The sequence below is a fragment of the Oncorhynchus clarkii genome, chromosome 19, assembly GCF_045791955.1.
Source record: "Oncorhynchus clarkii lewisi isolate Uvic-CL-2024 chromosome 19, UVic_Ocla_1.0, whole genome shotgun sequence".
Lineage (NCBI taxonomy): Eukaryota > Metazoa > Chordata > Actinopteri > Salmoniformes > Salmonidae > Oncorhynchus > Oncorhynchus clarkii.
Window position 1 is genome coordinate 4,071,549 of NC_092165.1, and position 23,453 is coordinate 4,095,001.

General features: G+C 46.4%; 1 protein-coding gene across 1 annotated transcript in view; it reads left to right on the forward strand.

Annotated features, from left to right (window-relative positions):
* LOC139374612 (huntingtin) overlaps nt 1-23,453 on the forward strand; it is a 137,888-nt gene that overhangs the window by 45,314 nt on the left and 69,121 nt on the right. Inside the window, exons 23-25 of the mRNA XM_071115640.1 lie at nt 682-828; nt 21,697-21,817; nt 22,325-22,470. Of these exons, the coding sequence (XP_070971741.1) occupies nt 682-828; nt 21,697-21,817; nt 22,325-22,470 (414 nt within the window). The remainder of the gene's footprint in view (nt 1-681; nt 829-21,696; nt 21,818-22,324; nt 22,471-23,453) is intronic.

The window sequence follows — 23,453 nt, forward strand, 5'->3', positions numbered from 1 at the left end:
GTGTGTGTGTGACAGTGTGTGTGTGTGTGTGACAGTGTGTGTGTGTGTGACTGTGTGTGTGTGTGTGACTGTGTGTGTGAGACAGTGTGTGTGTGTGTGTGACAGTGTGTGTGTGTGAGACAGTGTGTGTGTGTGTGTGTGTGAGACAGTGTGTGTGTGTGTGTGTGTGTGAGACTGTGTGTGTGTGTGTGTGTGTGAGACTGTGTGTGTGTGTGTGTGTGTGAGACAGTGTGTGTGTGTGAGACAGTGTGTGTGTGTGTGTGAGACAGTGTGTGTGTGTGTGTGAGACAGTGTGTGTGTGTGTGTGTGGGATTGAAAGCAAATCTTGTTCTTTCCTAAAGTTGTCATTTCCATTCTCTCTCCTTCAACCCTCCTGTCCCCTGTCCTATGTCCTGTCCTCTGTCCTGTCCCCTGTCCTGTCCTCTGTCCTGTCCCCTCTGTCCCATGTCCTGTGTCCTATCCCATGTCTTGTCCCCTGTCCTGTTCTCTGTCCTGTCCCCTGTCCTGTCCTCTGTGTCCTGTCCCCTGTCCTGTCCTGTCCCCTGTCCTGTTCTCTGTCCCCTGTCCTGTCCTCTGTCCCCTGTCCTGTCCTCTGTGTCCTGTCCCCTGTCCTGTCCTGTTCTCTGTCCTGTCCCCTGTCCTGTCCCCTGTCCTGTCCTGTCCTCTGTCCCCTGTCCTCAGGCTGGTCAGTGTGTTGTTCTATGAGTGTGACCAGGGTCAGGCTGACCCGGTGGTGGCTATAGCCAGAGACCAGAGCTCTGTGTATCTACAGTTACTGATGCATGAGACACTACCACCTTCACACTTTACTGTCTCTACCATCACCAGGTATGTATATACACACACACACACACACACACACACACACACACACACACACAGAGCGCTCTGGGCTGTTTGTAAATTCAGAGCGTTTGGTCTGATCTCTGTCCGAGGAGAAGGGTTGATCCCAGCGTCAAACACCCAGCTAACTGGCTGGTTGGATCTATTAACTGGCTGGTTGGATCTACTAACTGGCTGGTTTGATCTACTACCAGCTAACTGGCTGGTTTGATCTACTAACTGGCTGGTTTGATCTACTAACTGGCTGGTTTGATCTACTAACTGGCTGGTTTGATCTACTAACTGGCTGGTTTGATCTACTACCTGCTAACTGGCTGGTTTGATCTACTAACTGGCTGGTTTGATCTACTACCAGCTAACTGGCTGGTTTGATCTACTAACTGGCTGGTTTGATCTACTAACTGGCTGGTTTGATCTACTACCAGCTAACTGGCTGGTTTGATCTACTACCAGCTAACTGGCTGGTTTGATCTACTACCAGCTAACTGGCTGGTTTAATCTACTACCAGCTAACTGGCTGGTTTGATCTACTAACTGGCTGGTTTGATCTACTAACTGGCTGGTTTGATCTACTAACTGGCTGGTTTGATCTACTAACTGGCTGGTTTGATCTACTACCTGCTAACTGGTTGGTTTGATCTACTACCAGCTAACTGGCTGGTTTGATCTACTACCAGCTAACTGGCTGGTTTGATCTACTACCAGCTAACTGGCTGGTTTGATCTACTACCAGCTAACTGGCTGGTTTGATCTACTAACTGGCTGGTTTGATCTACTACCAGCTAACTGGCTGATTTGATCTACTAACTGGCTGGTTTGATCTACTAACTGGCTGGTTTGATCTACTACCTGCTAACTGGCTGGTTTGATCTACTACCAGCTAACTGGCTGGTTTGATCTACTAACTGGCTGGTTTGATCTACTACCTGCTAACTGGCTGGTTTGATCTACTAACTGGCTGGTTTGATCTACTACCAGCTAACTGGCTGGTTTAATCTACTACCAGCTAACTGGCTGGTTTGATCTACTAACTGGCTGGTTTGATCTACTAACTGGCTGGTTTGATCTACTAACTGGCTGGTTTGATCTACTAACTGGCTGGTTTGATCTACTACCTGCTAACTGGCTGGTTTGATCTACTACCAGCTAACTGGCTGGTTTGATCTACTACCAGCTAACTGGCTGGTTTGATCTACTACCAGCTAACTGGCTGGTTTGATCTACTAACTGGCTGGTTTGATCTACTACCAGCTAACTGGCTGATTTGATCTACTAACTGGCTGGTTTGATCTACTAACTGGCTGGTTTGATCTACTACCTGCTAACTGGCTGGTTTGATCTACTACCAGCTAACTGGCTGGTTTGATCTACTAACTGGCTGGTTTGATCTACTACCTGCTAACTGGCTGGTTTGATCTACTAACTGGCTGGTTTGATCTCCTACCTGCTAACTGGCTGGTTTGATCTACTACCTGCTAACTGGCTGGTTTGATCTACTACCAGCTAACTGGCTGGTTTGATCTACTACCTGCTAACTGGCTGGTTTGATGTACTAACTGGCTGGTTTGATCTACTACCAGCTAACTGGCTGGTTTGATCTCCTACCTGCTAACTGGCTGGTTTGATCTCCTACCTGCTAACTGGCTGGTTTGATCTACTACCAGCTAACTGGCTGGTTTGATCTACTACCAGCTAACTGGCTGGTTTGATCTACTAACTGGCTGGTTTGATCTACTACCAGCTAACTGGCTGATTTGATCTACTAACTGGCTGGTTTGATCTACTAACTGGCTGGTTTGATCTACTACCAGCTAACTGGCTGGTTTGATCTACTACCTGCTAACTGGCTGGTTTGATCTACTAACTGGCTGGTTTGATCTACTACCAGCTAACTGGCTGGTTTGATCTCCTACCTGCTAACTGGCTGGTTTGATCTACTACCAGCTAACTGGCTGGTTTGATCTACTAACTGGCTGGTTTGATCTACTAACTGGCTGGTTTGATCTACTAACTGGCTGGTTTGATCTACTAACTGGCTGGTTTGATCTACTACCAGCTAACTGGCTGGTTTGATCTACTAACTGGCTGGTTTGATCTACTAACTGGCTGGTTTGATCTACTAACTGGCTGGTTTGATCTACTACCTGCTAACTGGCTGGTTTGATCTACTACCTACTAACTGGCTGGTTTGATCTACTACCAGCTAACTGGCTGGTTTGATCTACTAACTGGCTGGTTTGATCTACTAACTGGCTGGTTTGATCTACTAACTGGCTGGTTTGATCTACTAACTGCCTGGTTTGATCTACTACCAGCTAACTGGCTGGTTTGATCTACTAACTGGCTGGTTTGATCTCCTACCTGCTAACTGGCTGGTTTGATCTACTAACTGGCTGGTTTGATCTCCTACCTGTTAACTGGCTGGTTTGATCTCCTACCTGCTAACTGGCTGGTTTGATCTCCTACCTGCTAACTGGCTGGTTTGATCTCCTACCTGCTAACTGGCTGGTTTGATCTACTACCAGCTAACTGGCTGGTTTGATCTACTACCAGCTAACTGGCTGGTTTGATCTTCTACCAGCTAACTGGCTGGTTTGATCTACTAACTGGCTGGTTTGATCTACTACCAGCTAACTGGCTGGTTTGATCTACTAACTGGCTGGTTTGATCTACTAACTGGCTGGTTTGATCTACTACCTGCTAACTGGCTGGTTTGATCTACTACCAGCTAACTGGCTGGTTTGATCTACTACCAGCTAACTGGCTGGTTTGATCTACTAACTGGCTGGTTTGATCTACTAACTGGCTGGTTTGATCTACTACCTGGCTGGTTTGATCTACTACCAGCTAACTGGCTGGTTTGATCTACTAACTGGCTGGTTTGATCTACTAACTGGCTGGTTTGATCTACTACCAGCTAACTGGCTGGTTTGATCTACTACCAGGCTGGTTTGATCTACTACCAGCTAACTGGCTGGTTTGATCTACTACCAGCTAACTGGCTGGCTGGTTTGATCTACTACCAGCTAACTGGCTGGTTTGATCTACTACCAGCTAACTGGCTGGTTTGATCTACTACCAGCTAACTGGCTGGTTTGATCTACTAACTGGCTGGTTTGATCTACTACCAGCTAACTGGCTGGTTTGATCTACTAACTGGCTGGTTTGATCTACTACCAGCTAACTGGCTGGTTTGATCTACTACCAGCTAACTGGCTGGTTTGATCTACTACCAGCTAACTGGCTGGTTTGATCTACTACCTGCTAACTGGCTGGTTTGATCTACTACCTGCTAACTGGCTGGTTTGATCTACTACCAGCTAACTGGCTGGTTTGATCTACTACCAGCTAACTGGCTGGTTTGATCTACTAACTGGCTGGTTTGATCTACTAACTGGCTGGTTTGATCTACTACCTGCTAACTGGCTGGTTTGATCTACTAACTGGCTGGTTTGATCTACTACCAGCTAACTGGCTGGTTTGATCTACTAACTGGCTGGTTTGATCTACTAACTGGCTGGTTTGATCTACTACCAGCTAACTGGCTGGTTTGATCTACTACCAGCTAACTGGCTGGTTTGATCTACTACCTGCTAACTGGCTGGTTTGATCTACTACCACTAACTGGCTGGTGTGATCTACTACCAGCTAACTGGCTGGTTTGATCTACTACCAGCTAACTGGCTGGTTTGATCTACTACCAGCTAACTGGCTGGTTTGATCTACTACCAGCTAACTGGCTGGTTTGATCTACTACCTGCTAACTGGCTGGTTTGATCTACTAACTGGCTGGTTTGATCTACTACCAGCTAACTGGCTGGTTTGATCTACTACCAGCTAACTGGCTGGTTTGATCTACTACCAGCTAACTGGCTGGTTTGATCTACTACCAGCTAACTGGCTGGTTTGATCTACTACCAGCTAACTGGCTGGTTTGATCTACTACCACTAACTGGCTGGTTTGATCTACTACCAGCTAACTGGCTGGTTTGATCTACTACTGGCTGGTTTGATCTACTACCACTAACTGGCTGGTTTGATCTACTACCAGCTAACTGGCCTACTAACTGGCTGGTTTGATCTACTACCAGGCTGGTTTGATCTACTACTGGCTGGTTTGATCTACTACTGGCTGGTTTGATCTACTACCAGCTAACTGGCTGGTTTGATCTACTACCAGCTAACTGGCTGGTTTGATCTACTAACTGGCTGGTTTGATCTACTACCAGCTAACTGGCTGGTTTGATCTACTAACTGGCTGGTTTGATCTACTACCAGCTAACTGGCTGGTTTGATCTACTACCAGCTAACTGGCTGGTTTGATCTACTACTGGCTGGTTTGATCTACTACCAGCTAACTGGCTGGTTTGATCTACTAACTGGCTGGTTTGATCTACTACTGGCTGGTTTGATCTACTACCAGCTAACTGGCTGGTTTGATCTACTACTGGCTGCTACTACTGGCTGGTTTGATCTACTACCAGCTAACTGGCTGGTTTGATCTACTACCTGCTAACTGGCTGGTTTGATCTACTACCAGCTAACTGGCTGGTTTGATCTACTAACTGGCTGGTTTGATCTACTACCTGCTAACTGGCTGGTTTGATCTACTACCTGCTAACTGGCTGGTTTGTTTGGCTGGTTTGATCTACTAACTGGCTGGTTTGATCTACTACCTGCTAACTGGCTGGTTTGATCTACTAACTGGCTGGTTTGATCTACTACCAGCTAACTGGCTGGTTTGATCTACTACTGGCTGGTTTGATCTACTACCAGCTAACTGGCTGGTTTGATCTACTAACTGGCTGGTTTGATCTACTACCAGCTAACTGGCTGGTTTGATCTACTAACTGGCTGGTTTGATCTACTAACTGGCTGGTTTGATCTACTACCAGCTAACTGGCTGGTTTGATCTACTAACTGGCTGGTTTGATCTACTACCAGCTAACTGGCTGGTTTGATCTACTACCACTAACTGGCTGGTTTGATCTACTACCAGCTAACTGGCTGGTTTGATCTACTACCTGGTTTGAGCTAACTGGCTGGTTTGATCTACTAACTGGCTGGTTTGATCTACTACCTGGTTTGATCTAACTGGGCTGGTTTGATCTACTACCAGCTAACTGGCTGGTTTGATCTACTACCAGCTAACTGGCTGGTTTGATCTACTACCAGCTAACTGGCTGGTTTGATCTACTACCAGCTAACTGGCTGGTTTGATCTACTAACTGGCTGGTTTGATCTACTACCAGCTAACTGGCTGGTTTGATCTACTACCAGCTAACTGGCTGGTTTGATACTACCAGCTAACTGGCTGGTTTGATCTACTACCAGCTAACTGGCTGGTTTGATCTACTACCTGCTAACTGGCTGGTTTGATCTACTACCAGCTAACTGGCTGGTTTGATCTACTAACTGGTTTGATCTACCAGCTAACTGGCTGGTTTGATCTACTACCAGCTAACTGACTGGTTTGATCTACTACCAGCTAACTGGCTGGTTTGATCTACTACCTGCTAACTGGCTGGTTTGATCTACTACCAGCTAACTGGCTGGTTTGATCTACTACCAGGCTGGTTTGATCTACTGCTAACTGGCTGGTTTGATCTACTAACTGGCTGGTTTGATCTACTACCAGCTAACTGGCTGGTTTGATCTACTAACTGGCTGGTTTGATCTACTACCAGCTAACTGGCTGGTTTGATCTACTACTGGCTGGTTTGATCTACTACCAGCTAACTGGCTGGTTTGATCTACTACCAGCTAACTGGCTGGTTTGATCTACTACCAGCTAACTGGCTGGTTTGATCTACTACCAGCTAACTGGCTGGTTTGATCTACTAACTGGCTGGTTTGATCTACTACCAGCTAACTGGCTGGTTTGATCTACTAACTGGCTGGTTTGATCTACTACCAGCTAACTGGCTGGTTTGATCTACTAACTGGCTGGTTTGATCTACTACCAGCTAACTGGCTGGTTTGATCTACTACCTGCTAACTGGCTGGTTTGATCTACTACCAGCTAACTGGCTGGTTTGATCTACTACCAGCTAACTGGCTGGTTTGATCTACTACCAGCTAACTGGCTGGTTTGATCTACTACCAGCTAACTGGCTGGTTTGATCTACTACCTGCTAACTGGCTGGTTTGATCTACTACCAGCTAACTGGCTGGTTTGATCTACTACCTGCTAACTGGCTGGTTTGATCTACTACCAGCTAACTGGCTGGTTTGATCTACTACCACTATCTACTAGCTAACTGGCTGGTTTGATCTACTACCACTAACTGGCTGGTTTGATCTACTACCAGCTAACTGGCTGGTTTGATCTACTACCAGCTAACTGGCTGGTTTGATCTACTACCAGCTAACTGGCTGGTTTGATCTACTAACTGGCTGGTTTGATCTACTACCAGCTAACTGGCTGGTTTGATCTACTACCTGCTAACTGGCTGGTTTGATCTACTACCTGCTAACTGGCTGGTTTGATCTACTACCAGCTAACTGGCTGGTTTGATCTACTACCAGGCTGGTTTGATCTACTACCAGCTAACTGGCTGGTTTGATCTACTACCAGCTAACTGGCTGGTTTGATCTACTAACTGGCTGGTTTGATCTACTACCTAACTGGCTAATCTGGCTAACTGGCTGGTTTGATCTACTACCAGCTAACTGGCTGGTTTGATCTACTACCAGCTAACTGGCTGGTTTGATCTACTACCAGCTAACTGGCTGGTTTGATCTACTACCAGCTAACTGGCTGGTTTGATCTACTACCAGGCTGGTTTGATCTACTACCAGGCTGGTTTGATCTACTACCAGCTAACTGGCTGGTTTGATCTACTAACTGGCTGGTTTGATCTACTACTGGCTGGTTTGATCTACTAACTGGCTGGTTTGATCTACTACCAGCTAACTGGCTGGTTTGATCTACTACCAGCTAACTGCTGGTTTGATCTACTACCAGCTAACTGGCTGGTTTGATCTACTAACTGGCTGGTTTGATCTACTACTAACTGGCTGGTTTGAGCTAACTGGCTGGTTTGATCTACTACCTGCTAACTGGCTGGTTTGATCTACTACCAGCTAACTGGCTGGTTTGATCTACTACCAGCTAACTGGCTGGTTTGATCTACTAACTGGCTGGTTTGATCTACTACCAGCTAACTGGCTGGTTTGATCTACTAACTGGCTGGTTTGATCTACTACCTGCTAACTAACTGGCTGGTTTGATCTACTAACTACTAACTGGCTGGTTTGATCTACTACCAGCTAACTGGCTGGTTTGATCTACTACCAGCTAACTGGCTGGTTTGATCTACTAACTAACTGGCTGGTTTGATCTACTACCAGCTAACTGGCTGGTTTGATCTACTAACTGGCTGGTTTGATCTACTACCAGCTAACTGGCTGGTTTGATCTACTACCACTGGCTGGTTTGATCTACTACCAGCTAACTGGCTGGTTTGATCTACTACCAGCTAACTGGCTGGTTTGATCTACTACCTGCTAACTGGCTGGTTTGATCTACTACCACTAACTGGCTGGTTTGATCTACTACCAGCTAACTGGCTGGTTTGATCTACTACCTGCTAACTGGCTGGTTTGATCTACTAACTGGCTGGTTTGATCTACTACCAGCTAACTGGCTGGTTTGATCTACTAACTGGCTGGTTTGATCTACTACCAGCTAACTGGCTGGTTTGATCTACTACCTGGTTTGATCTACTACCAGCTGGCTGGTTTGATCTACTACCAGCTAACTGGCTGGTTTGATCTACTACCAGCTAACTGGCTGGTTTGATCTACTACCACTAACTGGCTGGTTTGATCTACTACCAGCTAACTGGCTGGTTTGATCTACTACTGGCTGGTTTGATCTACTACTGGCTGGTTTGATCTACTACCACTAACTGGCTGGTTTGATCTACTACTGGCTGGTTTGATCTACTACTAACTGGCTGGTTTGATCTACTACCAGCTAACTGGCTGGTTTGATCTACTACCAGCTAACTGGCTGGTTTGATCTACTACTGGCTGGTTTGATCTACTACCAGCTAACTGGCTGGTTTGATCTACTAACTGGCTGGTTTGATCTACTACCTGCTAACTGGCTGGTTTGATCTACTAACTGGCTGGTTTGATCTACTACCAGCTATCTACTACCACTGGCTGGTTTGATCTACTACCAGCTAACTGGCTGGTTTGATCTACTACCAGCTAACTGGCTGGTTTGATCTACTACCAGCTAACTGGCTGGTTTGATCTACTACCACTAACTGGCTGGTTTGATCTACTAACTGGCTGGTTTGATCTACTACCAGCTAACTGGCTGGTTTGATCTACTAACTGGCTGGTTTGATCTACTACCAGCTAACTGGCTGGTTTGATCTACTACCAGCTAACTGGCTGGTTTGATCTACTACCAGCTAACTGGCTGGTTTGATCTACTACCAGCTAACTGGCTGGTTTGATCTACTACCTGGTTTGATCTACTACCAGCTAACTGGCTGGTTTGATCTACTAACTGGCTGGTTTGATCTACTACCACTAACTGGCTGGTTTGATCTACTACTGGCTGGTTTGATCTACTAACTAACTGGCTGGTTTGATCTACTACCTGGTTTGATCTAACTGGCTGGTTTGATCTACTACCAGCTAACTGGCTGGTTTGATCTACTACCTGCTAACTGGCTGGTTTGATCTACTACCTGCTAACTGGCTGGTTTGATCTACTACCAGCTAACTGGCTGGTTTGATCTACTACCAGCTAACTGGCTGGTTTGATCTACTACCTGCTAACTGGCTGGTTTGATCTACTACCTGCTAACTGGCTGGTTTGATCTACTACCTGGTTTGATCTACTACCAGCTAACTGGCTGGTTTGATCTACTACCAGCTAACTGGCTGGTTTGATCTACTAACTGGCTGGTTTGATCTACTACCAGCTAACTGGCTGGTTTGATCTACTAACTGGCTGGTTTGATCTACTACCAGCTAACTGGCTGGTTTGATCTACTAACTGGCTGGTTTGATCTACTACCAGCTAACTGGCTGGTTTGATCTACTACCAGCTAACTGGCTGGTTTGATCTACTACCAGGCTAACTGGCTGGTTTGATCTACTACCAGCTAACTGGCTGGTTTGATCTACTACCAGCTAACTGGCTGGTTTGATCTACTACCAGCTAACTGGCTGGTTTGATCTACTACCTGGTTTGATCTAACTGGCTGGTTTGATCTACTAACTGGCTGGTTTGATCTACTACCACTAACTGGCTGGTTTGATCTACTAACTGGCTGGTTTGATCTACTAACTGGCTGGTTTGATCTACTAACTGGCTGGTTTGATCTACTACCAGCTAACTGGCTGGTTTGATCTACTACCAGCTAACTGGCTGGTTTGATCTACTACCAGCTAACTGGCTGGTTTGATCTACTACCAGCTAACTGGCTGGTTTGATCTACTAACTGGCTGGTTTGATCTACTACCAGCTAACTGGCTGGTTTGATCTACTAACTGGCTGGTTTGATCTACTACCAGCTAACTGGCTGGTTTGATCTACTAACTGGCTGGTTTGATCTACTACCACTAACTGGCTGGTTTGATCTACTACCTGGTTTGATCTACTACTGGCTGGTTTGAACTAACTGGCTGGTTTGATCTACTACCAGCTAACTGGCTGGTTTGATCTACTACCTGCTAACTGGCTGGTTTGATCTACTACCAGCTAACTGGCTGGTTTGATCTACTACCATCTACTAACTGGCTGGTTTGATCTACTAACTGGCTGGTTTGATCTACTAACTGGCTGGTTTGATCTACTACTGGCTGGTTTGATCTACTACTGGCTGGTTTGATCTACTACCAAACTGGCTGGTTTGATCTACTACCAGCTAACTGGCTGGTTTGATCTACTACTGGCTGGTTTGATCTACTACCAGCTAACTGGCTGGTTTGATCTACTACCAGCTAACTGGCTGGTTTGATCTACTACCACTAACTGGCTGGTTTGATCTACTAACTGCTAACTGGCTGGTTTGATCTACTACTGGCTGGTTTGATCTACTACTGGCTGGTTTGATCTACTACCTGGCTGGTTTGATCTACTACCAGCTAACTGGCTGGTTTGATCTACTAACTGGCTGGTTTGATCTACTAACTGGCTGGTTTGATCTACTAACTGGCTGGTTTGATCTACTACCAGCTAACTGGCTGGTTTGATCTACTACCAGCTAACTGGCTGGTTTGATCTACTAACTGGCTGGTTTGATCTACTACCAGCTAACTGGCTGGTTTGATCTACTAACTGGCTGGTTTGATCTACTACCAGCTAACTGGCTGGTTTGATCTACTAACTGGCTGGTTTGATCTACTACCAGCTAACTGGCTGGTTTGATCTACTACCTGCTAACTGGCTGGTTTGATCTACTACTGGCTGGTTTGAGCTAACTGGCTGGTTTGATCTACTACCAGCTAACTGGCTGGTTTGATCTACTAACTGGCTGGTTTGATCTACTACCAGCTAACTGGCTGGTTTGATCTACTACCACTGGCTGGTTTGATCTACTACCTGGTTTGATCTACTACCAGCTAACTGGCTAACTGGCTGGTTTGATCTACTAACTGGCTGGTTTGATCTACTACCAGGCTGGTTTGATCTACTAACTGGCTGGTTTGATCTACTAACTGGCTGGTTTGATCTACTAACTGGCTGGTTTGATCTACTGGTTTGATCTACTACCAGCTAACTGGCTGGTTTGATCTACTACCTGGCTGGTTTGATCTACTACCAGCTAACTGGCTGGTTTGATCTACTACCAGCTAACTGGCTGGTTTGATCTACTACCTGCTAACTGGCTGGTTTGATCTACTAACTGGCTGGTTTGATCTACTACCAGCTAACTGGCTGGTTTGATCTACTACCAGCTAACTGGCTGGTTTGATCTACTAACTGGCTGGTTTGATCTACTACCAGCTAACTGGCTGGTTTGATCTACTACCAGCTAACTGGCTGGTTTGATCTACTACCAGCTAACTGGCTGGTTTGATCTACTACCAGCTAACTGGCTGGTTTGATCTACTACCAGCTAACTGGCTGGTTTGATCTACTAACTGGCTGGTTTGATCTACTACCAGCTAACTGGCTGGTTTGATCTACTACCAGCTAACTGGCTGGTTTGATCTACTACCAGCTAACTGGCTGGTTTGATCTACTAACTGGCTGGTTTGATCTACTAACTGGCTGGTTTGATCTACTAACTGGCTGGTTTGATCTACTAACTGGCTGGTTTGATCTACTAACTGGCTGGTTTGATCTACTACCAGCTAACTGGCTGGTTTGATCTACTACCAGCTAACTGGCTGGTTTGATCTACTACCAGCTAACTGGCTGGTTTGATCTACTACCAGCTAACTGGCTGGTTTGATCTACTAACTGGCTGGTTTGATCTACTACCAGCTAACTGGCTGGTTTGATCTACTAACTGGCTGGTTTGATCTACTACTGGCTGGTTTGATCTACTACTGGCTGGTTTGATCTACTAACTGGCTGGTTTGATCTACTACCTGGCTGGTTTGATCTACTAACTAACTGGCTGGTTTGATCTGGTTTTGATCTACTAACTGGCTGGTTTGATCTACTACCAGCTAGGCTGGTTTGATCTACTAACTGGCTGGTTTGATCTACTACCTGGTTTGATCTACTACCTGCTAACTGCTAACTGGCTGGTTTGATCTACTACTAACTGGCTGGTTTGATCTACTACCAGCTAACTGGCTAACTGGCTGGTTTGATCTACTAACTGGCTGGCTGGTTTGATCTACTAACTGGCTGGTTTGATCTACTACCAGCTAACTGGCTGGTTTGATCTACTACCAGCTAACTGGCTGGTTTGATCTACTACCTGCTAACTGGCTGGTTTGATCTACTAACTGGCTGGTTTGATCTACTACCAGCTAACTGGCTGGTTTGATCTACTACCACTAACTGGCTGGTTTGATCTACTGCCAGCTAACTGGCTGGTTTGATCTACTACCAGCTAACTGGCTGGTTTGATCTACTAACTGGCTGGTTTGATCTACTACCAGCTAACTGGCTGGTTTGATCTACTACCAGCTAACTGGCTGGTTTGATCTACTAACCGCTAACTGGCTGGTTTGATCTACTAACTGGCTGGTTTGATCTACTAACTGGCTGGTTTGATCTACTAACTGGCTGGTTTGATCTCCTACCAGCTAACTGGCTGGTTTGATCTACTAACTGGCTGGTTTGATCTACTGGCTGGTTTGATCTACTACCGGCTAACTGGCTGGTTTGATCTACTACCAGCTAACTGGCTGGTTTGATCTACTAACTGGCTGGTTTGATCTACTAACTGGCTGGTTTGATCTACTACCTGCTAACTGGCTGGTTTGATCTACTACCAGCTAACTGGCTGGTTTGATCTACTACCTGCTAACTGGCTGGTTTGATCTACTACCAGCTAACTGGCTGGTTTGATCTACTAACTGGCTGGTTTGATCTACTACCAGCTAACTGGCTGGTTTGATCTACTACCAGCTAACTGGCTGGTTTGATCTACTACCTGGCTGGTTTGATCTGGCTGGTTTGATCTACTACCTGCTAACTGGCTGGTTTGATCTACTACCAGCTAACTGGCTGGTTTGATCTACTACCAGCTAACTGGCTGGTTTGATCTACTACTAACTGGCTGGTTTGATCTACTACCAGCTAACTGGCTGGTTTGATCTACTAACTGGCTGGTTTGATCTACTAACTGGCTGGTTTGATCTACTAACTGGCTGGTTTGATCTACTACCAGCTAACTGGCTGGTTTGATCTACTAACTGGCTGGTTTGATCTACTAACTGGCTGGTTTGATCTACTAACTGGCTGGTTTGATCTACTACTGGCTGGTTTGATCTAACTGGCTGGTTTGATCTACTAACTGGCTGGTTTGATCTACTAACTGGCTGGTTTGATCTACTACCAGCTAACTGGCTGGTTTGATCTACTACCAGCTAACTGGCTGGTTTGATCTACTACCAGCTAACTGGCTGGTTTGATCTACTACTGGCTGGTTTGATCTACTAACTGGCTGGTTTGATCTACTACCAGCTAACTGGCTGGTTTGATCTACTAACTGGCTGGCTGGTTTGATCTACTACCAACTAACTGGCTGGTTTGATCTACTACTAACTGGCTGGTTTGATCTACTAACTGGCTGGTTTGATCTACTACCAGCTAACTGGCTGGTTTGATCTACTACCTGGTTTGATCTACTAACTGGCTGGTTTGATCTACTAACTAACTGGCTGGTTTGATCTACTGGCTGGTTTGATCTACTACCAGCTAACTGGCTGGTTTGATCTACTAACTGGCTGGTTTGATCTACTACCAGCTAACTGGCTGGTTTGATCTACTAACTGGCTGGTTTGATCTACTACCAGCTAACTGGCTGGTTTGATCTACTAACTGGCTGGTTTGATCTACTACCAGCTAACTGGCTGGTTTGATCTACTACCTGCTAACTGGCTGGTTTGATCTACTACCAGCTAACTGGCTGGTTTGATCTACTACCAGCTAACTGGCTGGTTTGATCTACTAACTGGCTGGTTTGATCTACTACCAGCTAACTGGCTGGTTTGATCTACTAACTGGCTGGTTTGATCTACTACCTGCTAACTGGCTGGTTTGATCTACCAACTGGCTGGTTTGATCTACTACCAGCTAACTGGCTGGTTTGATCTACTACCAGCTAACTGGCTGGTTTGATCTACTAACTGGCTGGTTTGATCTACTACCAGCTAACTGGCTGGTTTGATCTACTAACTGGCTGGTTTGATCTACTACCAGCTAACTGGCTGGTTTGATCTACTACCTGGCTGGTTTGATCTACTACCAGCTAACTGGCTGGTTTGATCTACTAACTGGCTGGTTTGATCTACTAACTGGCTGGTTTGATCTACTAACTGGCTGGTTTGATCTACTAACTGGCTGGTTTGATCTACTACCAGCTAACTGGCTGGTTTAATCTACTACCTGGCTGGTTTGATCTACTACCAGCTAACTGGCTGGTTTGATCTACTAACTGGCTGGTTTGATCTACTACCAGCTAACTGGCTGGTTTGATCTACTAACTGGCTGGTTTGATCTACTAACTGGCTGGTTTGATCTACTACCTGCTAACTGGCTGGTTTGATCTACTACCAGCTAACTGGCTGGTTTGATCTACTACCAGCTAACTGGCTGGTTTGATCTACTAACTGGCTGGTTTGATCTACTACCAGCTAACTGGCTGGTTTGATCTACTACCAGCTAACTGGCTGGTTTGATCTACTACCAGCTAACTGGCTGGTTTGATCTACTAACTGGCTGGTTTGATCTACTACCTACTAACTGGCTGGTTTGATCTACTAACTGGCTGGTTTGATCTACTACCTGCTAACTGGCTGGTTTGATCTACTACCAGCTAACTGGCTGGTTTGATCTACTACCTGCTAACTGGCTGGTTTGATCTACTAACTGGCTGGTTTGATCTACTACCTGCTAACTGGCTGGTTTGATCTACTACCAGCTAACTGGCTGGTTTGATCTACTAACTGGCTGGTTTGATCTACTACCTGCTAACTGGCTGGTTTGATCTACTACCTGCTAACTGGCTGGTTTGATCTACTACCAGCTAACTGGCTGGTTTGATCTACTACCTGCTAACTGGCTGGTTTGATCTACTACCAGTTAACTGGCTGGTTTGATCTACTAACTGGCTGGTTTGATCTACTACCAGCTAACTGGCTGGTTTGATCTACTATCAGCTAACTGGCTGGTTTGATCTACTACCAGCTAACTGGCTGGTTTGATCTACTAACTGGCTGGTTTGATCTACTAACTGGCTGGTTTGATCTACTAACTGGCTGGTTTGATCTACTAACTGGCTGGTTTGATCTACTAACTGGCTGGTTTGATCTACTACCAGCTAACTGGCTGGTTTGATCTACTACCTGCTAACTGGCTGGTTTGATCTACTACCAGCTAACTGGCTGGTTTGATCTACTACCAGCTAACTGGCTGGTTTGATCTACTAACTGGCTGGTTTGATCTACTAACTGGCTGGTTTGATCTACTAACTGGCTGGTTTGATCTACTAACTGGCTGGTTTGATCTACTAACTGGCTGGTTTGATCTACTAACTGGCTGGTTTGATCTACTAACTGGCTGGTTTGATCTACTAACGGGCTGGTTTGATCTACTAACTGGCTGGTTTGATCTACTACCAGCTAACTGGCTGGTTTGATCTACTACCAGCTAACTGGCTGGTTTGATCTACTACCAGCTAACTGGCTGGTTTGATCTACTACCTGCTAACTGGCTGGTTTGATCTACTAACTGGCTGGTTTGATCTACTACCAGCTAACTGGCTGGTTTGATCTACTAACTGGCTGGTTTGATCTCCTACCAGCTAACTGGCTGGTTTGATCTACTACCAGCTAACTGGCTGGTTTGATCTACTAACTGGCTGGTTTGATCTACTACCTGCTAACTGGCTGGTTTGATCTACTACCAGCTAACTGGCTGGTTTGATCTACTAACCGCTAACTGGCTGGTTTGATCTACTAACTGGCTGGTTTGATCTACTAACTGGCTGGTTTGATCTACTAACTGGCTGGTTTGATCTACTAACTGGCTGGTTTGATCTCCTACCAGCTAACTGGCTGGTTTGATCTACTAACTGGCTGGTTTGATCTACTACCGGCTAACTGGCTGGTTTGATCTACTACCAGCTAACTGGCTGGTTTGATCTACTAACTGGCTGGTTTGATCTACTAACTGGCTGGTTTGATCTACTACCTGCTAACTGGCTGGTTTGATCTACTACCAGCTAACTGGCTGGTTTGATCTACTACCTGCTAACTGGCTGGTTTGATCTACTACCAGCTAACTGGCTGGTTTGATCTACTAACTGGCTGGTTTGATCTACTACCAGCTAACTGGCTGGTTTGATCTACTAACTGGCTGGTTTGATCTACTACCTGCTAACTGGCTGGTTTGATCTACTACCTGCTAACTGGCTGGTTTGATCTACTACCAGCTAACTGGCTGGTTTGATCTACTACCAGCTAACTGGCTGGTTTGATCTACTAACTGGCTGGTTTGATCTACTACCAGCTAACTGGCTGGTTTGATCTACTAACTGGCTGGTTTGATCTACTAACTGGCTGGTTTGATCTACTAACTGGCTGGTTTGATCTACTACCAGCTAACTGGCTGGTTTGATCTACTAACTGGCTGGTTTGATCTACTAACTGGCTGGTTTGATCTACTAACTGGCTGGTTTGATCTACTACCAGCTAACTGGCTGGTTTGATCTACTAACTGGCTGGTTTGATCTACTAACTGGCTGGTTTGATCTACTACCAGCTAACTGGCTGGTTTGATCTACTACCAGCTAACTGGCTGGTTTGATCTACTAACTGGCTGGTTTGATCTACTACCTGCTAACTGGCTGGTTTGATCTACTACCAGCTAACTGGCTGGTTTGATCTACTAACTGGCTGGTTTGATCTACTACCAACTAACTGGCTGGTTTGATCTACTAACTGGCTGGTTTGATCTACTAACTGGCTGGTTTGATCTACTAACTGGCTGGTTTGATCTACTACCAGCTAACTGGCTGGTTTGATCTACTACCTGCTAACTGGCTGGTTTGATCTACTACCTGCTAACTGGCTGGTTTGATCTACTACCTGCTAACTGGCTGGTTTGATCTACTACCAGCTAACTGGCTGGTTTGATCTACTACCAGCTAACTGGCTGGTTTGATCTACTAACTGGCTGGTTTGATCTACTACCAGCTAACTGGCTGGTTTGATCTACTAACTGGCTGGTTTGATCTACTAACTGGCTGGTTTGATCTACTAACTGGCTGGTTTGATCTACTAACTGGCTGGTTTGATCTACTACCAGCTAACTGGCTGGTTTGATCTACTAACTGGCTGGTTTGATCTACTAACTGGCTGGTTTGATCTACTACCAGCTAACTGGCTGGTTTGATCTACTAACTGGCTGGTTTGATCTACTAACTGGCTGGTTTGATCTACTACCAGCTAACTGGCTGGTTTGATCTACTAACTAGCTGGTTTGATCTACTACCAGCTAACTGGCTGGTTTGATCTACTAACTGGCTGGTTTGATCTACTACCAGCTAACTGGCTGGTTTGATCTACTAACTGGCTGGTTTGATCTACTAACTGGCTGGTTTGATCTACTACCAGCTAACTGGCTGGTTTGATCTACTACCAGCTAACTGGCTGGTTTGATCTACTACCAGCTAACTGGCTGGTTTGATCTACTAACTGGCTGGTTTGATCTACTACCAACTAACTGGCTGGTTTGATCTACTAACTGGCTGGTTTGATCTACTACCAACTAACTGGCTGGTTTGATCTACTAACTGGCTGGTTTGATCTACTACCAGCTAACTGGCTGGTTTGATCTACTAACTGGCTGGTTTGATCTACTAACTGGCTGGTTTGATCTACTACCAGCTAACTGGCTGGTTTGATCTACTACCAGCTAACTGGCTGGTTTGATCTACTACCTGCTAACTGGCTGGTTTGATCTACTAACTGGCTGGTTTGATCTACTACCAGCTAACTGGCTGGTTTGATCTACTAACTGGCTGGTTTGATCTACTACCAGCTAACTGGCTGGTTTGATCTACTACCTGCTAACTGGCTGGTTTGATCTACTACCTGCTAACTGGCTGGTTTGATCTACTAACTGGCTGGTTTGATCTACTACCAGCTAACTGGCTGGTTTGATCTACTAACTGGCTGGTTTGATCTACTACCAGCTAACTGGCTGGTTTGATCTACTAACTGGCTGGTTTGATCTACTACCTGGCAGGTTTGATCTACTAACTGGCTGGTTTAATCTACTACCCGCTAACTGGCTGGTTTGATCTACTAACTGGCTTGTTTGATCTACTAACTGGCTGATTTGATCTACTAACTGGCTGGTTTGATCTACTACCAGCTAACTGGCTGGTTTGATCTACTAACTGGCTGGTTTGATCTACTAACTGGCTGGTTTGATCTACTACCTGCTAACTGGCTGGTTTGATCTACTACCAGCTAACTGGCTGGTTTGATCTACTAACTGGCTGGTTTGATCTGCTAACTGGCTGGTTTGATCTACTAACTGGCTGGTTTGATCTACTACCAGCTAACTGGCTGGTTTGATCTACTACCAGCTAACTGGCTGGTTTGATCTACTAACTGGCTGGTTTGATCTACTAACTGGCTGGTTTGATCTACTACCAGCTAACTGGCTGGTTTGATCTACTAACTGGCTGGTTTGATCTACTAACTGGCTGGTTTGATCTACTAACTGGCTGGTTTGATCTACTACCAGCTAACTGGCTGGTTTGATCTACTACCTGGCTGGTTTGATCTACTACCAGCTAACTGGCTGGTTTGATCTACTAACTGGCTGGTTTAATCTACTACCCGCTAACTGGCTGGTTTGATCTACTAACTGGCTGGTTTGATCTACTAACTGGCTGGTTTGATCTACTAACTGGCTGGTTTGATCTACTACCAGCTAACTGGCTGGTTTGATCTACTACCAGCTAACTGGCTGGTTTGATCTACTAACTGGCTGGTTTGATCTACTACCAGCTAACTGGCTGGTTTGATCTACTAACTGGCTGGTTTGATCTACTAACTGGCTGGTTTGATCTACTACCTGCTAACTGGCTGGTTTGATCTACTACCAGCTAACTGGCTGGTTTGATCTACTAACTGGCTGGTTTGATCTACTACCAGCTAACTGGCTGGTTTGATCTACTAACTGGCTGGTTTGATCTACTACCAGCTAACTGGCTGGTTTGATCTACTAACTGGCTGGTTTGATCTACTACCAGCTAACTGGCTGGTTTGATCTACTACCAGCTAACTGGCTGGTTTGATCTACTACCAGCTAACTGGCTGGTTTGATCTACTACCAGCTAACTGGCTGGTTTGATCTACTAACTGGCTGGTTTGATCTACTACCAGCTAACTGGCTGGTTTGATCTACTAACTGGCTGGTTTGATCCACTACCAGCTAACTGGCTGGTTTGATCTACTACCAGCTAACTGGCTGGTTTGATCTACTACCAGCTAACTGGCTGGTTTGATCTACTACCTGCTAACTGGCTGGTTTGATCTACTACCTGCTAACTGGCTGGTTTGATCTACTACCTGCTAACTGGCTGGTTTGATCTACTACCAGCTAACTGGCTGGTTTGATCTACTACCAGCTAACTGGCTGGTTTGATCTACTAACTGGCTGGTTTGATCTACTACCAGCTAACTGGCTGGTTTGATCTACTAACTGGCTGGTTTGATCTACTACCAGCTAACTGGCTGGTTTGATCTACTAACTGGCTGGTTTGATCTACTACCTGCTAACTGGCTGGTTTGATCTACTAACTGGCTGGTTTGATCTACTACCAGCTAACTGGCTGGTTTGATCTACTACCAGCTAACTGGCTGGTTTGATCTACTAACTGGCTGGTTTGATCTACTACCAGCTAACTGGCTGGTTTGATCTACTACCAGCTAACTGGCTGGTTTGATCTCCTACTCCCAGACACTGCTGACCATCAGACTGGTCCTAACACACCTCCCTGCTGACCATCAGACTGGTCCTAACACACCTCCATGCTGACCATCAGACTGGTCCTAACACACCTCCCTGCTGACCATCAGACTGGTCCTAACACACCTCCCTGCTGACCATCAGACTGGTCCTAACACACCTCCCTGCTGACCATCAGACTGGTCCTAACACACCTCCCTGCTGACCATCAGACTGGTCCTAACACACCTCCCTGCTGACCATCAGACTGGTCCTAACACACCTCCCTGCTGACCATCAGACTGGTCCTAACACACCTCCCTGCTGACCATCAGACTGGTCCTAACACACCTCCCTGCTGACCATCAGACTGGTCCTAACACACCTCCCTGCTGACCATCAGACTGGTCCTAACACACCTCCCTGCTGACCATCAGACTGGTCCTAACACACCTCCCTGCTGACCATCAGACTGGTCCTAACACACCTCCCTGCTGACCATCAGACTGGTCCTAACAGACCTCATCTCCAGTTCCTGGTAGAGGGTGTTCATCTCCAGGTCCTGGTAGAGGGTGTTCATCTCCAGGTCCAGGTAGAGCTGGTAGAGGGTGTTCATCTCCAGGTCCCGGTAGAGGGTGTTCATCTCCAGGTCCTGGTAGAGGGTGTTCATCTCCAGGTCCTGGTAGAGGGTGTTCATCTCCAGGTCCTGGTAGAGGGTGTTCATCTCCAGGTCCTGGTAGAGGGTGTTCATCTCCAGGTCCTGGTAGAGGGTGTTCATCTCCAGGTAGAGCTGGTAGAGGGTGTTCATCTCCAGGTCTTGGTAGAGGGTGTTCATCTCCAGGTCTTGGTAGAGGGTGTTCATCTCCAGGGAGAGCTGGTAGAGGGTGTTCATCTCCAGGTCTTGGTAGAGGGTGTTCATCTCCAGGTCCTGGTAGAGGGTGTTCATCTCCAGGTAGAGCTGGTAGAGGGTGTTCATCTCCAGGTCTTGGTAGAGGGTGTTCATCTCCAGGGTTAATGCTTTTAATTATGTTATCAGACTTCTGACTCCTGTTTTAAAAACAGAGTTCACAAATTCAACCTTTTTTTCTGAGCTCTGCCCCTTCAGAGTTCAGAGTTCACAAAGCCTTTATTCTGATCTCTGGCTCTCTCAAAACAGACTCTGAAATCTAGAGGAGATATCCAGCGGGACCCTGCATCTCTTTTCCTCTCTTTCACTTTCTCTGTGTCAGGACGTATCGTGGTTATAACCTGTCTCAGGGAGTGTCAGACGTCACTGTGGAGAATAACTTGTCAAGAGTCGTCTCTGCCGTGTCCCACGCTCTCACCTCCTCTACGTCACGGGCCCTCACTGTGAGTACACACACACACACACACACACACACACCTCCTCTACGTCACGGGCCCTCACTGTGAGTACACACACACACACACACACACACACACACACACACACACACACGCTCTCACCTCCTCTACGTCACGGGCCCTCACTGTGAGTACACACACACACACACACACACACACACACACACACACACACACACACACACACACACACACACACACACACACCTCCATGTCTAGGGCCCTCACTGTGAGTACACACACACACACACACACACACACACCTCCTCCATGTCTAGGGCCCTCACTGTGAGTACACACACACACACACACACACACACACACACACACACCTCCTCCATGTCTAGGGCCCTCACAGTGAGTATCCCTGGTGTCCTCCTCCGTAGGCCAGACCTCAACATACCTTATTGTCTCATTTTAGGAAACTTCTCGTTCTCTGTAGTTCATTCATGGAATTATCAATCTGTACTTTTATTTTCCTTTCCTGTGTAGTTCGGCTGCTGTGAGGCGCTGCATCTTCTGACCACCACCTACCCAGCATGCACCTGGAGTACGGGCTGGCACTGTGGTTACGTCAGCTCCACCGTCACACACCCCAACCGATCCAACCTCAACCGCTCCCGGGCACGCTCACACAGGTACACACACACACACACACACACACACACACACACACACAGGTACACACACACACACACACACACACACACACACACACACACACACACAGGTACACACACACACACAGGTACACACGCACACACACACAGGTACACACACACACACACACACACACACACACACACACACACACAGGTACACACACACACACAGGTACACACACACACACACACACACACACACACACACACACACACACACACACACACACACACACAGGTACACACACACACACAGGTACACACACACACACAGGTACACACACACACACACACACACACACACACACACAGGTACACACACACACACACACACAGGTACACACACACACACACACACAGGTACACACACACACACACACACACACACACACAGGTACACACACACACACAGGTACACACACACACACACACACACACACACACAGGTACACACACACACACACAGGTACACACACACACACACACACACACACACACGGTACACACACACACACACAGGTACACACACACACACAGGTACACACAGGTACACACACACACACACACACAGGTACACACACACACACAGGTACACACACAGGTACTCACACAGGTACACACACACACACACAGGTACACACACACAGGTACACACACACGTACACACACACGCGCGCACACACACACACGCGCACACACCCCTCAGTTTGGGGTTTGTAAATAATATATCTCTCTCTCCCAGCCTCTCTCAGCCCGGCTCAGGTTCATTAGAGGAAGGGAAGAGGAGTCTAACAGTAGGGATGGTTAACATGATGATGTCTCTCTCCCAGCCCGATTCAGGCCCATTAGAGGAAGGGAAGAGGAGTCTAACAGTAGGGATGGTTAACATGATGATGTCTCTCTCCCAGCCCGATTCAGGCCCATTAGAGGAAGGGAAGAGGAGTCTAACATGATGTTGT